At 41.8% G+C, this 13522-nt stretch overlaps 1 protein-coding gene across 3 annotated transcripts in view; it reads left to right on the top strand.

Annotated features, from left to right (window-relative positions):
- SLC28A2 (solute carrier family 28 member 2) overlaps window positions 1–13522 on the top strand; it is a 59295-nt gene that overhangs the window by 35464 nt on the left and 10309 nt on the right. For all 3 annotated transcript variants that reach the window (XR_012073338.1, XM_072962508.1, XM_072962509.1), the window contains 4 exons: window positions 9229–9320; window positions 10667–10850; window positions 12291–12432; window positions 13078–13191. Coding sequence is in view for 2 of the 3 variants with exons in the window: in XM_072962508.1 (XP_072818609.1) it covers window positions 9229–9320; window positions 10667–10850; window positions 12291–12432; window positions 13078–13191 (532 nt within the window). In the remaining variant the exon portion in view is untranslated. The remainder of the gene's footprint in view (window positions 1–9228; window positions 9321–10666; window positions 10851–12290; window positions 12433–13077; window positions 13192–13522) is intronic.

Below are 13522 nucleotides of genomic sequence, written 5' to 3'. Positions count from 1 at the left end.
ATTCCATAATATGCAGAATTCAGTAGATATACTTTTGGAGTAGAATCAACATGATTTGGTGATTAAGGCCAGCCATTCTCAGGAAACACACTCAGACCCCTGTCTTTATCTTATCTTCTCTTCTCTTACTTCTGATCTTCTGTTCCTTGGGATATCCTTAATCTGATCTTCAGTGCAAATTGATTTTAGCTTCTCTTTCTTTTCATTACTTTCTGAACTTAGCCATTTCTATAGAGCAATTCAGCAAAACACAAACATTTTAGTGAGGATTCTTTCTGTTGTTAGAATTTTAAAAGTTTGGTAGTGGTGAGGGGTGTTTGTTATTAAGAAGTAGTGAACTTGAGCACATTTGATGGTTGAAAGAAGGAGCCAGGAGAGTCAGAGAAAGAGAAGGAATGGATGATGGAAGGGGATAGAGATAGTGAGATAAATAATTGTCAGATAAGGCCTTAGGAGTTGTCAGGAAGTGGAATTGAGATCAAGAGTTGGAGGATTTGCCTTGGTAGTGGGAAGGCCAGTTTTTCCTAAAATGTTAGGAAGGAGGCAGGAAAGCTGTTGGATCAGAGGCATGCTAAAAGGTCTAGGGCCAGAGAGGTTGAATTTCTATAAAATAGAGAATATACTTGCTGAAAGGAAACTAGGCTTCTTGAGAGCATATCTCTTCCCCTCATCCCCACAGACCTTCAGCTCTATGTCCCCCACCCTTAGTGGTAGAGGTGAGTGATGCTAGGGTCCTGGGGCTGGCTTAGCAGGGAAGCATCTTGTCCTAAGTTCAAGTCTGGCTGGGGAAGGGGCAGCAGACCTGAGAAGGGGCTCTTCTGCCCCGGAGGAGAAGAGTCGTGCACTTTTTCCCAGTTTGTCTTCTAAATACGATTTCTTCTGGTTCTTGACTCCAGAAATGAAGAGTTGGGTCATATTGAAATTTACATTTACATGAATGGTTTTTTTATTCAAGCTAATTACTGAGAAAAAGGATAACGATCATGTACAAGATCAATGTTGCCTTAAACCTTGCTGAATTTCAGCGATACTTTCTGTTCAGATAGGCCTAGACTTCTTGTAGAGCCCAGTTAAGTCATCATAACTTATAACAATTAAGTGGAACTTTGGCCCCAAACTGGACTGCCTGAACCTTCTTCAGTGGTTGACACTTCACCTCATTATTGGTGGACTCACCAGTGTATTTCCCTTTAGTAGTTGCTTTAAGAAAAATTTCTTTTCTCAAATTCTCAATCCCACTTTTTCTACCCATTCCAATTTCCACTGATAATTGGTATATAGTCCAATATTGTTCCTTTCTAAGAAGGGTAAGTATTTTGTGACTAACACCCTCATTCATCATGGCAAAATCACTTATAATATTATCTTAGAATTTGCTTTGTCTTTGTCCTCTTTTTTTCTCCCTTTCTCTCAGAAAAATAACAGTCTTCCTCATGCTTTTTTAAGCCAGTCTGCCAGTCTCTGCTTTTTAATTGAGGTATTTAGGCCATTTGCATTTAGTGATTTAAATCTACCATCTTGCTATTTATTTGTTTCTATTTGTCTCCACTGTCCTTTTTTTCTCCAACATATCAAATTTATTTCTCCCACTGTTAATTAATTTTCCTAGTCATCCATTAAGAATAGGTTGTCTTTTCAGTGGTTACTAAATATTACATTTCTCTCATCAATTATAGTTACCCCATGCTTCTAATTTTATGAAAATTTTCTTAACAATATAATTAGGATTTGGGACACATTTATTATTTCATTTGTCACTCTTGGTTCCACAAAGCAAAACCAGAGAAAATAAAATGTGAAGGCCCAATTTACAATCAGTAAGAATTTAGCTCAACTGTTTACCCAGATTCTTCCTCTAATCTCTGGATTGCAAGTAAACATAATTTTAAAATTTGAAATATATTTAACATATAACATTGTGCAAGTTTAAGATGTACACATGGCAGTATAGCTTGAAATCAGGAAGTGTGATACCTCCAGCTTTGTTCTTTTTCTTCAGGATTTCTTCGGCTATTTACAGTCTTTCGTGGTTTCATATAAATTTTAGGATTGTTTTTACTATTTCCGTGGAGAATGCCATTGGTATTTTGATGGGGATTGCATTGAATCTTAGATGGCTTTGGGTTGTATGGACATGATAACAATATTAATTCTTCTGATCCGTAAAAACAAGATGTCTTCCCATTGTTCCGTTTTTTTAAATGCCTTTTCTCTTTGATGTCCTTTCCTCTTTTTATGCCTTCTTTCAGATAAATTGAATATTTTTAAATGATTCCATTTTGTCTCCTTTGTTGGCTTATTAGCCATCACTCTTTGTTTTACTATATTCGTGGTTACTTTAGAGTTTGTAATATATGTATCAACTTATCAAGTCTGCTTTCAAGTGGTATTATACCCCTTCACATATAGTATAAGAACCTTGTAATAGTGTACTTCTGTATGTCCCCTTCCAGCCTTTATATTACTGCTATTTATGTTTATACATTTTACTTCTACTTATGTTACAAACACCATACTACAATGTTATTATTTTTAAACATTAAACAAAAATAACATTGTTCCAACTCAATGTATCTTCCGATATGCTCCAACTTACATGTACCTGCACCTGCATGAATCCTTCTTTCCCTCTCCTTTATCAGAAGGCCTACTCTCCCTGAGTCTGAAGCTAACCTCTTTTCGTATTTTTTTTTGTCATATATAGCTTTTATTATGTTGAGATATGTTCCCTCTATACCCACTTTGGCGAGAGTTTTTATCATACATGGGTGTTGAATTTTATCAAATGCTTTTTCTGCATCGATTGAGATGATCATGTGGTTTTTGTCCTTTCTCTTGTTGATGTCGTATTTTTTTAATGCTATCCTTATCCACCCCCTTGTACAGGGCCTTTTTTCCCTAACCTCTTCAATTACTCCTTGTCCATTAGACCCTCCCCCAGTCATAAGTGTACTTAAGTTCCTTTTTTGTTGTTGTTGTTTTTAATGGAGGTACTGGGAATTGAACCCAGGACCATGTGCATGCTAAGCATGCATTCTACCACTGGGCTATACCCTCCCTCTTCTTTCTTCTTATAATAAACAAATACAGAAATCAACTTTACCTCACACTTGTGCTGTCTTTTTCCTTCATGGCCAAGTTTCTTGGAAACATGGGATTTAGTTGCTGTTTATGTTTTCTAACCTCCCCATTCACTTCTCAGCCCAGATCAATCTTCTTTTCACCATCACTGCTCAGCTGAAATTCTTTTACTCAGTTGAGCAATGAAAACCTACTTACCAAGTCCCATGTACACACACTTTCATTGGACATCTCTGCCCAAGATGACTCTTCTGGCCCTTTCTTTCTGGAAACTCTTTTATTAATTTTAATGAGACTACACTCTCCTCATTCTCCTACCTTTCTGGATGTTCTTTCTTGTCTTGTTTTCTGCAGTCTATCATTTGTCTTCTCTTCTCACTCTTACACTTAATGTCTTGATGCATAAAGCCACGTCTGAAGCCTGCACCTCTGTTCTAAGCTTCTGACCTCTATAGCTAACCACTGAGCAAACATCGCCACCTATATGTCACATACCTACTTCAAATAAAACATTAAAACCAAACTCCTGACAGCCTAGATTTGATGCTTTCCTAGTAAGTCAGGCCCTAGGCTGGGCTCTAGGCACACAAAGATAAATAAACTCACATTTCCTCCTCAGATCTGTTCTTCCTCCTGTATCTCTATTTTGGTGAATGTTATCACCCTGACTGAGGCACTCATGGCAGGAGCCTCATTGTGCAACATCGCTTGATGTTGATCTCCTCTCTCAAACATCTATGCCATTCACCCTCATTTCAGTCCTCTCCTGTACCCTCAGGTGCTCCCTCACTGGCTCCCAGCCCATCACCCACCCCATGGCCTCTAGAGTAATCTTTCTAAAATACATATCTGCTCATGTAATTGCCTTGCTTAAATTCTTCAATGGCTCTCTGCTTCCTACAAGATAAAACTGAAATTCATTAGCATGATAAACAATCTAAATGACCTGGCTTCTGTTTTCTTTACAATCTTTCCACCCTCTGTCCACATGCTCCCCACTTCTCAGGGACAGTAAATCATACTGTTCTTTCAAAATGCTAGGCTCACTCAAGTGTGCTTTTCCTCTTCTAGAGATGTCTCAGCCCTTTGTTCCAACTCCCTGCAACTTATCCCCTTGGCAAATGCCTTCCCCTTTACCTTTCAGATCAGTTCATCTGTCCTTTTCTTTGTGAGAGCTTCTTGGACATTCACAGACATAGGTGACCTGCTCCTTCTCTACTCTCTTAGCAATCATTACTTTGGAATTCTGGAATTGTCCCTCTGGAATTCTAGTCTTAATCTCTAATTAGAAGCCACATGGAGTAATGGAGAGATCTGGGTTTTAAATCCTAATTCTGCCACCTGTAGGCAGGCTCAGTTTCCTTGCTTATAAATACTAACCTTGTGGTTTTAGGGGAGGATGATTGATGAGTTCTCTCAGTACCTGGTTAAAAAAAAAGTGCTTAATAAATAGTATCTGGGCTCTCTTTTCTTCAGAGGCAAACTTTTTGAAAAAGTTGTCCACATATGCTCACACTCACTCAATTGCCTGCAGTTCCATTTTCACCCAGCCACTCCCGTGTAAACAGCTCTTTTGAAGAGAACCAGTCACCTCTTCACTGCCATCTTCTCATTTGCCATGCTACCTGATGTTACACAGCATTGAATGTCATTGACCTCTCCTCCTTTTTTTAAAAACATTTTTTATTGAGTTATAGTCAGTTTACAATGTTGTGTCAAATTCCAGTGTAGAGCACAATTTTTCAGTTACACTGAACATACATATATTCATTGTCACGTATTTTTTCACTGTGAGCTTCCACAAGAGCTTGTATATATTTCCCTGTGCTATACCATATAATCTTGTTTATCTATTCTACATATGCCTGTCTGTATCTACAAATTTTGAAATCCCAGTCTGTCCCCTCCTGCCCCTCCCGACCTCTCCTCCTTCTTAAAGGTCATTTCTCTTTTTCACTTTTCCTCTTTGCTCTCCAACTGCCCCTACTAAGTCTGCTGTTTATTCTTGCTGCCCTGTCAGAGCGACTGTTCTGACTTCCTGGGAGGATGGTGGTGAGCCTGGCAGGGACTGGTGGGGATGGAAAGATAGGTTGGTGGATGTAAACTGCACAAGTTACGGGGAGGGAGGCCTGGAAGGGCATCTTGGGCCTAAGTTGCATGTCAGTGCAAGTCCTGAGTGAAGAATTTTAGGCAGCCTATTCTTGCTGGGCACTCCTGTTCCCACCTGCTCCATTTCTTTTTCTCATTAGGGTCTGAGCCTGCAATCAACAGCTGAGTGAGCCAGAGTTCCTTTGTCCTCAAATTCCTATTGAAATCATTAAAAGAAGGTGTAAATAGAGACAAATCATACCAGCATAGGAATTCCACGATGGGCATTAATCATGTACTAGAAACCTGGAGAAAGTTTTGCTAACAATGAAACTAAAGTGCTGGCCCAAAAAGGCCATTGCTGGAAGAGTCATGACTCTCTCTAATGAGAGAGAGCCTTGCCTGGGAAGACTCTACTGCTTTTCAGAACCCCTGCTGAACTTGGAGGGATAAGAGTTCTGGAAGGAAGAAGTTGAGGCTGGGCAGAAGGGCCAGGTGGAAATCCCATCACCTAGGTCCCTCTTGTTTTTGTGGACCTTAGGAGTTGAGTCTCTACTTTTAGTGTGAGTAAGACACTGACATTTTTTTATTGCACAGCAAGCAGAGATTTGAGTACTGTGTGGAGGGAGAGTTCTTTTCCAAGGCAACACATCCATCACAACTCAGCAGTTAAACACCTGGCTGTCTTCTGGTTTAGGTTCCTTTTGCACTCTACCTGGGCTGGTAGCTCTCAGAACCAGTCATCCCCAGGTGCACAGAGCCTCTGCCTCCAGTATAGGTTTGCTGGCCTCCATCTGAGAGACCTTCCTCTTGCCTTCCCCGGTTTTCCAACTCTTATTTGGCTTTCCACTTTGGTTTATTAATAACCTTTTTGCTTCTCAGTCACCATTCTCCCTTGGATACTCTTGGTAACTGCTCTTGAGTCCCTATACAACACTACCCAGAAACCCTTGCCCATCCAGTTTTAAGCCAGTTGTAAACACAACTTTGAATCTGGCAAAGTGGTACCCGGTACAGTACCCACTGACCAGTTCTTTTTATGCTATCATCAAACTTTATCATATAAACTAAACTTTTGGACTCCTTGAAAAAATTCTGGTCACTTCTATTTTGAGGCCCTTGCCCTTTACTCAGACCATCATTTGGTACTGAGTTGACCCATTTCCTTTGCTCTAGTTCTGACTTCAAGCTAGAGCAAGCAAAGATTCACTCAGAGCCCCACTGTCAACCATCACTGGAGATGGAATTTTTTGCAAGCTGTCCTAAGCCTTCCACTCTGACTGCTAAGGGATAGTACCCTAGACCCTGGGGATTCCCATATCTCTGTCTCCCTTAGTTAGGGGAGTTTCTACATCTTGTGGAAAGGGTCACTGCGAAAATGCACAAATACCCTTGCTGCTAGGCCTGACCTACTGTGCCCTCTAATGCTATGTTCAGCTAGTCCCACCCACCATCCTTACCCTGTCACTTGAGGCTGAGGCAGGAAGCATGTAAGTGAGAGGGTTATTATTAGCCTCTGGAAAGCCTCCCATACACATACCTGGAGAATTTATTAGTGAGTACAGACATCACAGCAAGTTATGGGCAAGATATCAAGTGTCACCATCTACCAGGGAGATATTTTTCACAATTCAGCTCTTGGATATAACACAGTTACTAACCCTCAAATTGAACTATTATGTAAAGTAATGAGTTTAGTTGTGTTAGCAATATCCTGGGCCAAGCACGACACCAGGATCATAAACACTTACGCACACACGTCTGTGCACTGCTTCTCAGTTGGTTTAAGAGGGTCTGAGAACTTGCTTTCTCTTTTCCTCTGGAATGTTCCTTCTGGCTTTAAAAATTTTTTTTGAAACAGAGGTCCAGTTCTAAATTGATATTCTTGGATCAGGTTGTTAATGGGTTTTGCAGAAATGAGTGTTCTTCACTGACTCCTGGTAGTACCCACAGAACTTTACTTCCTAGGAAATGGTCCAATGTGGTCATGAGGTGATGGCAGAAACCTTTTCTAAGTATGTGGTTTACATTTATTCTTAGACTAGTGCATGCCCTCTCCATTTTGCAATGGCCTTGCTGAACTGGTATTTGACTGGGTATAATTTTAAATCAGCTTCACCTAGTGTATCAGTTTGGGTTCTAACAGGAAACAGATGGCATACTTAAGTTAGGACAATTAAAGGAGGGTTTATTTACAGATAGACCATGACAAAGATGTGTGCAAGATATAGTGGAATCACAAGAAATGATAATGCAAGGAACTGAGGCTAGAAGCAGTGAACAGTTGCTATTCTTGGGCCCAAAGGGGCAAGATATAAGAGAACCCAGAAGGAGAGTCAGATAAGGAAGACCTCCTCAGTATGCTAACCTCAGTCTTTTCATGCACTCTGATCTCCTTCTGGGTCCCCCTGGTAGAACCCAACTAGGTAATCCAGAGGGTCATGGAAGCCCATTAATGTGGTCCACATGGAATAGACTCCCAGGGCACAAAGCAAGGTGGAGAGTGGATCTGGGGGAGAAAACCAGAGATATCTGGCACACATGGGAATTCTAGGATTGGAATTAAATTAAATCCAGGATGATATTCCAAAGATATTGACATCTGTCAGGCACACTGACACCTCTGAGCAATCCTTTTTACTCACTACTTTCTCTGTTAAGTGTGGAAATGTAGCAGAGTTCCTGAGGTTCTAAGGCATCCTCTTGAATTGATACCATCAGGTGGTGATAAAGATTGTTTTCCCCCAGATCACCTATATCTGATTATACGTACTCTACTCAGCTAACACAGGGTTGGGCTCCCTGAAGAAAGAATGAGAAGAAGGAGAAAGGAGTGAAAAGGAAAGCTGTGTATAAAGGAGAGGGAGTCTGTTAGATGGGGGAGATGGCAATGGAGAAAGAGCCATGGAAAGCTGCGAACCAAGTCCGCAGGGCGTTTGGAGCTGGTGGCTGGTCCCAGCCCTGGCTAAGCTGCCGTGCCTCAGCGTGATGGCCAACTGGGGCCTTCTTACGGGCTTATCTTCTTTGGAGCTTCTAAGAGTTTGGGAATTAGAGCTTTTTGCTCATGTGACTGCGGTGTGCTGAGGGTATTTAGGAATGGCAGAGACAGGTGAGCCTGGGGTCTAGGTAAGAAGCAGCATAGGACGATGGTTAAGAGCTCAGATTCTGAAGCCAGGCTGCCCGAGTTTACATTCTGTCTATGCTCCTTACAACTTCCACTACCTTGGGAAAGGTACTTAGCTTCTCTGTTTTCCAGTTTCCACATCTGTAGCATGGGAATGATAATAGTAAACACCTCAAGAGTTTTTTGGGCGTTTTTTAGTTTTTTGTTTTTAGTTTTTTGTTTTTTTGATGTGAGGAGCGGTAATTGGGTTTCTTTCTTTCTTTTTTAATGGAAGTACTGGGGATGCTAAGCACACACTCCACCCCTGAGCTATACCCTCTCCAACAAGAGTTCTTTTAAGGAGTCAATGAGTTACTATTTGTAAACTTCTTAGAAAGAGCCCAGCACATAGAAGGCACTATATGAATGTTTGTTAAATTAAACTGGAATAATTCTACTTGCTGGGCATCTTCTCTTAGGCCCTCCCACCAGGGGATTCTTGAAGGTGGTAGTGTTTGCCTTCTGGTCTGTCAGTGCACATCTCATTGACTGTTCAGGGTTATGGGTTTGTGTAGTTTCTAGGGAGGAATGGGCAAAGTTGTTCTCAGAAGAGTAGGTGTTTTCTGAATCTGGAAGCTGAGCAATCCTTTGTCTTGGAACAAGGAAGGAGGAGGTCCCAGGAGATTCTCCCCGAGGCAGCCAGTGTTCACTTCTGTGATAGGAGATTACTGAGGATATGGCTAGTCCAGGTTGGGTAGGAGTGTTCTGACCTACTGCGCATTGGCAAGGTTGACCTGGCCTTTTTGGCATTGCTGGAATACTACCTAACTTCTCTTGGATGAATAGTTTTCCTCAGTAAGAGAAAATTCCTCCTCAGGCCAGGCAATCTCAGTTCTGGGAATCGGTACAAATGGGATGGAGTGATTTTTGTATGTTAACTTCTGGATTCTCATCAGGAAGAGCCTACGACATTTCATGAGGGCAAGAAGTTTCTGCAGAGCACATGCTGGCTTGTTCAAGAAGATCCTGCTGAGCCTGTTGTGTCTGGGTAAGGTATTGAGAATGAATTCATGGAAGTGAGAGACAGTCGCTTTAGAAGTGTGGCCTTGTGTCAAGACCATTACTAGATGGAAAGCAACTTTACTCACAAATGGATCTGAAGGGCTAGTTGATGTATAGATCTTAATTACTTGTAGGTGAAATATAATTTATAGAGTTGCACTTCTAGAAATAAGTAAAATCTGAGAATAAGCTGTTTTTCAAAATGTACTATTTGATAGACTTAAATATTTCAGAGAATCTGGGCTAATCTCTTTTTTTAGTGTCTTGTATTAGAGGTGGGGCATGGTTCTTGTAGTCTTTATGAAAGAAGCCTGTAGTAAATGTTACTTATTTTCTGGTTTACTAGTAAGATCAGTGATGTAAAATATTTTTAAAAGATGGCAAACCTCTATTTAAAATACACTGCCAGTGATGTATGAGACTTTGATGTCAATATTAGAGGCAGCTGGGTTGGTGAGAATAAAAATTATCTTTGGGGTAAGTCAAGGAGCCATGGAATGAGGACTGTATGGCTGTGTTACCAACTAGGGTTCTTGGCCTCCTTAATCAATAGAAATTGGTAAAAGGCCAGACAAGAAATTCAGGCAAGGCTTTATTGGGACTCATGCTGCAGCACGAGGGACTGAAATAAGTAACAGGCTCCTTTGCTCGCTCCCTGAGCCGGGGCAAGCTGGTCCCTTAAATGGGGTGAGGGTGGGGACAGACCTGAGAGTTGAGCTGGAGGGGTGGCTTAGGTGGTCTGCCCACCCTCTTGGTGGTGCTGTGTGCAGGGATCATGCGCAGTACCCTGCTTCTGCTCCCGACACTTCACACAGTTATTTTCAGTCCTTTATAGTTTCTCTGTATTCTGTTGCTGGGTTCCGGTGCAAGCATCGTAGCCCACGGTCCCGGGTCTAAGCCCGTCTCAGCTGTACTTCCTAGTGGTAGCCTTGTTTACATGCCTTTCCTCAAGAGGAAAGATTAAAATGACTGGGGTTATACAGTTTTGAGAAAGATGACTTTTTAATAGTATAATAGTATATGCTGGTCAAATCCACTCCAAGGGATAGAAAGAGGATATCAGATCAAATAGAAGGGAATGAGATTTCATCAAGGACAAGTGATAGTACACAGTATTCAGACCAAGTTGGTCTCTCTGTGGGATCCCTCAAGAAAGGACTTAGCGATCTGTCCTGGCCTTGAGAACTGCAGCTCAGTCCGACAACTCGGGCTGGGTGACAAGCTCTCTGGAGGGTTTTTCTTGCCTTAAGTCCCAGACATTCATGACTAGACCCTCATTTGTTCCTTAGGGCTCTGCCTTGCTGATCCTCACTCTGTACTTCCTCTTTTTAGCTTATGCTGCCTACTTCCTGGCAGCTTGCATCTTAAATTTCCAGAGGGCACTGGCCTTGTTCGTCCTCACCTGTTTGGTGCTCTTGGTCCTGGTTCACCGCTTTCTGAAAAAGATCTTTGGTGAAAAATTAACAAGATGTCTGAAGCCCCTTAAAAACTCCCGCCTGAAGCTTTGGATGAAATGGTAAGTAAGATAAGAATTGCTGTATCCCTGGTCCCACAGCTTGTCCCAAGCCCCAACTCACTTCTCTTTTCCTCCTTTGACGGTTCCTGAGCTCTCTCTCAGACCCTCGCCTCTCCTTCATAAAACGAAGTCTCAGAGAGCAAATAGCAACAAGCCACTGAGCATTGAACTTCAGTCCAGTTTCTTGAAGCCACGTGTCTCAACATTGCTAGGGGGCGGGAGGGGTTAAGTTTCAGAGAAGAGTTTCGGTCTGTGTATTGTCAGGGCTGATGTCAGAAATGAGAACTGTGCTGCTCTTCAATGAAGTAGTCAAGACAAAGAGGCTCACAGCTGCATTAAACTGTCAAATTGATTTGGTGGCCATGTGTTTCTCCCTTAGTTTCCCAGGCAGGCTTTTTTCCCTCTAATCCTCCAGGCTTCCTACACCCACTGAGTCGTATAATTCTCTAGAGTTTGAGGAGCAAATTTACTGTTCAGTGCTGGAGGCTACAGGAGCCATGGCCTGTCTAACTGTAGCACGTGCGTGTCCTACAATTACAGGCCTGGGGTGAGAGAATAATGTTCAGACTCTCTATATGTTCCTCTTTTCTGCCTAGTCTCCAGTGGATGCACAGAAAATAACTGCTAAGAATGTTTGCAACAGCAGTCATTTGGAAAAACAGCCCAGATTGCAGCCTGAATTTTGGATCGTTGATTTATTTGACACTGGAGCGAGAGAGCTTAAGGACTTTATTCATTAGCAGGATGGGTTCTGGAAGCCACATTTAGTTCACTTTAGGTGAGATGAGTTCACAGAGAGCACAGCTCCAAAATTCAGCCTTGACATGTAACCCATTTGGTGGTGGTTGTTCCTCAGGTATCTCAATGGACAACGTGCTCTTTTTGTTTTGTTTCTAATCTGTGATTTTTCCTTCTAATTCTTTTCCATTGACCTGAAGTGACTCCAACACTCAGACATGAGGAGACCAGCCTGCGTACTGATCAAGCACGTTTGGTACATCAAGGGGCCACAAGGCATAAGTCGCTGATTTGTGGCTTAGCCTTTACTCTCACCCTTGGAGTGGTTGGAAATTGGGTAGAGATCCGTGGGGAACTTTTTCCTCCTTTTTAAAAAAGTATTTTGGTTATGCATTAGAACAATCTTAAAGAATAAGTCTTTATATCACATCTTACCGATATGAGAACTTGAGGAAAAAGAAGTCATGTGACTTGTGTCCTCAGATTAGACTCTTTCAGCTTCATTCTGTGAGCAAAAGATTTTGGGGAAAGGTGGTAGCTACGAAACCACCAGATGAATGATTCTCAAGATATGTCTCTGTGTCTAATCTATTGAGTTGTTTCATTTATCCTTGCAGTGAATTTCTCTTTTTTAGAGGTAAAGTTAATTACTTGTTATTCAGTCACTGAGTTGATGACGTGGTCTTGAAATTCCCTCTCCAGGGTGTTCGCAGGAGTCGCCTTGATTGGCCTTATCCTGTGGCTGGCTCTAGACACAGCCCAAAGGCCGGAGCAGCTGATCTCCTTCGCAGGAATCTGCATGTTCGTCCTCATCCTCTTTGCCTGCTCCAAACACCACAGTGCAGTGAGTTTTGAGTATGCGGGGTAACATAGTAATACATAGCCAAGGACCATGTGTTACTAATTACAAAGTGCATGTGGCCAGTATTGATTACAAAGTCATAGGATTAAGTTCTTAACAAACTTTGGGATTTGCCCCTTTGACAGTTTTACTCCTAAATGAAGAAGGTTAAGGTTCTAAGAGGTACTAGACCACTTATTTTCAAACTGTAGGTTGTGATCCATTAATGAGACTTGGTATCAATTCTGTGGATCTAGGCCTGTGTTAAAGGAAAAACAAACATACAAAATAAAAGGGGAAAGAAAGGAAAAGAAGGAAAGAAAGAAAATAGAATATAATAGAGAATCAACTTGCATTGCATATAGTAATATTAAAGTATTGGTTTATGATGCTTTTATATGCATGTGTGTGTGTGTCTGTGTGTGAGATCTAACCTGTAGACATAGTTTTAAAAACGCTATGGACACATGTGGCTCTTTGTGTATTACTGCTGTATTTTCCCCATTCCCTACTTCATCTTACCCCGGATTTACTGTTAACATCCTAGGTTGGTTCCAGAGTACATGTATCCATGTTTAAAACTCCAGCCAGGTAATGAGCAAGTTGAGTTCAGAACTCACACTGGAATAACATTCTTCTTGGTCCCAGGTGTCCTGGAGGGCAGTGCTTTGGGGCCTGGGTCTTCAGTTTGTCTTTGGGATCTTGGTCATCAGAACTGATCCTGGATTTATTGCATTTCAATGGCTGGGAGATCAGATTCAGGTATGAGAAATTGAATGTGAGGGCTCTGCTCTTTTGAAACCCTAGAAAAAGGAGGTTGGGTGAAAGAATGGGAAGATCAGGCTGTGTCTTGTTTATGACAGTGGTGGGAGATCTGGTGGGAGAGGAGAGAATATACTGGGGTACAATGAAGCAGACGAATAAAGAGAACTGAACTGCTGAGTCCTCTGTCATTCAGTGAGTAGCTCACAGGGACATAGCCTGCCCCCATGCTGTCAAAGGGAGGCCAACCCTAGTATCAGCAATAGGTCCTAATCGTACATGAGGCTGATCCCATCTTCCCTGTGTCTTTCCTGGCTTTACTCTTGTTCTC

This window comes from Vicugna pacos, chromosome 6 (assembly GCF_048564905.1).
Source record: "Vicugna pacos chromosome 6, VicPac4, whole genome shotgun sequence".
Classification (NCBI taxonomy): Eukaryota; Metazoa; Chordata; class Mammalia; order Artiodactyla; family Camelidae; genus Vicugna; species Vicugna pacos.
This window is presented reverse-complemented; position numbering and strand designations above follow the sequence as displayed.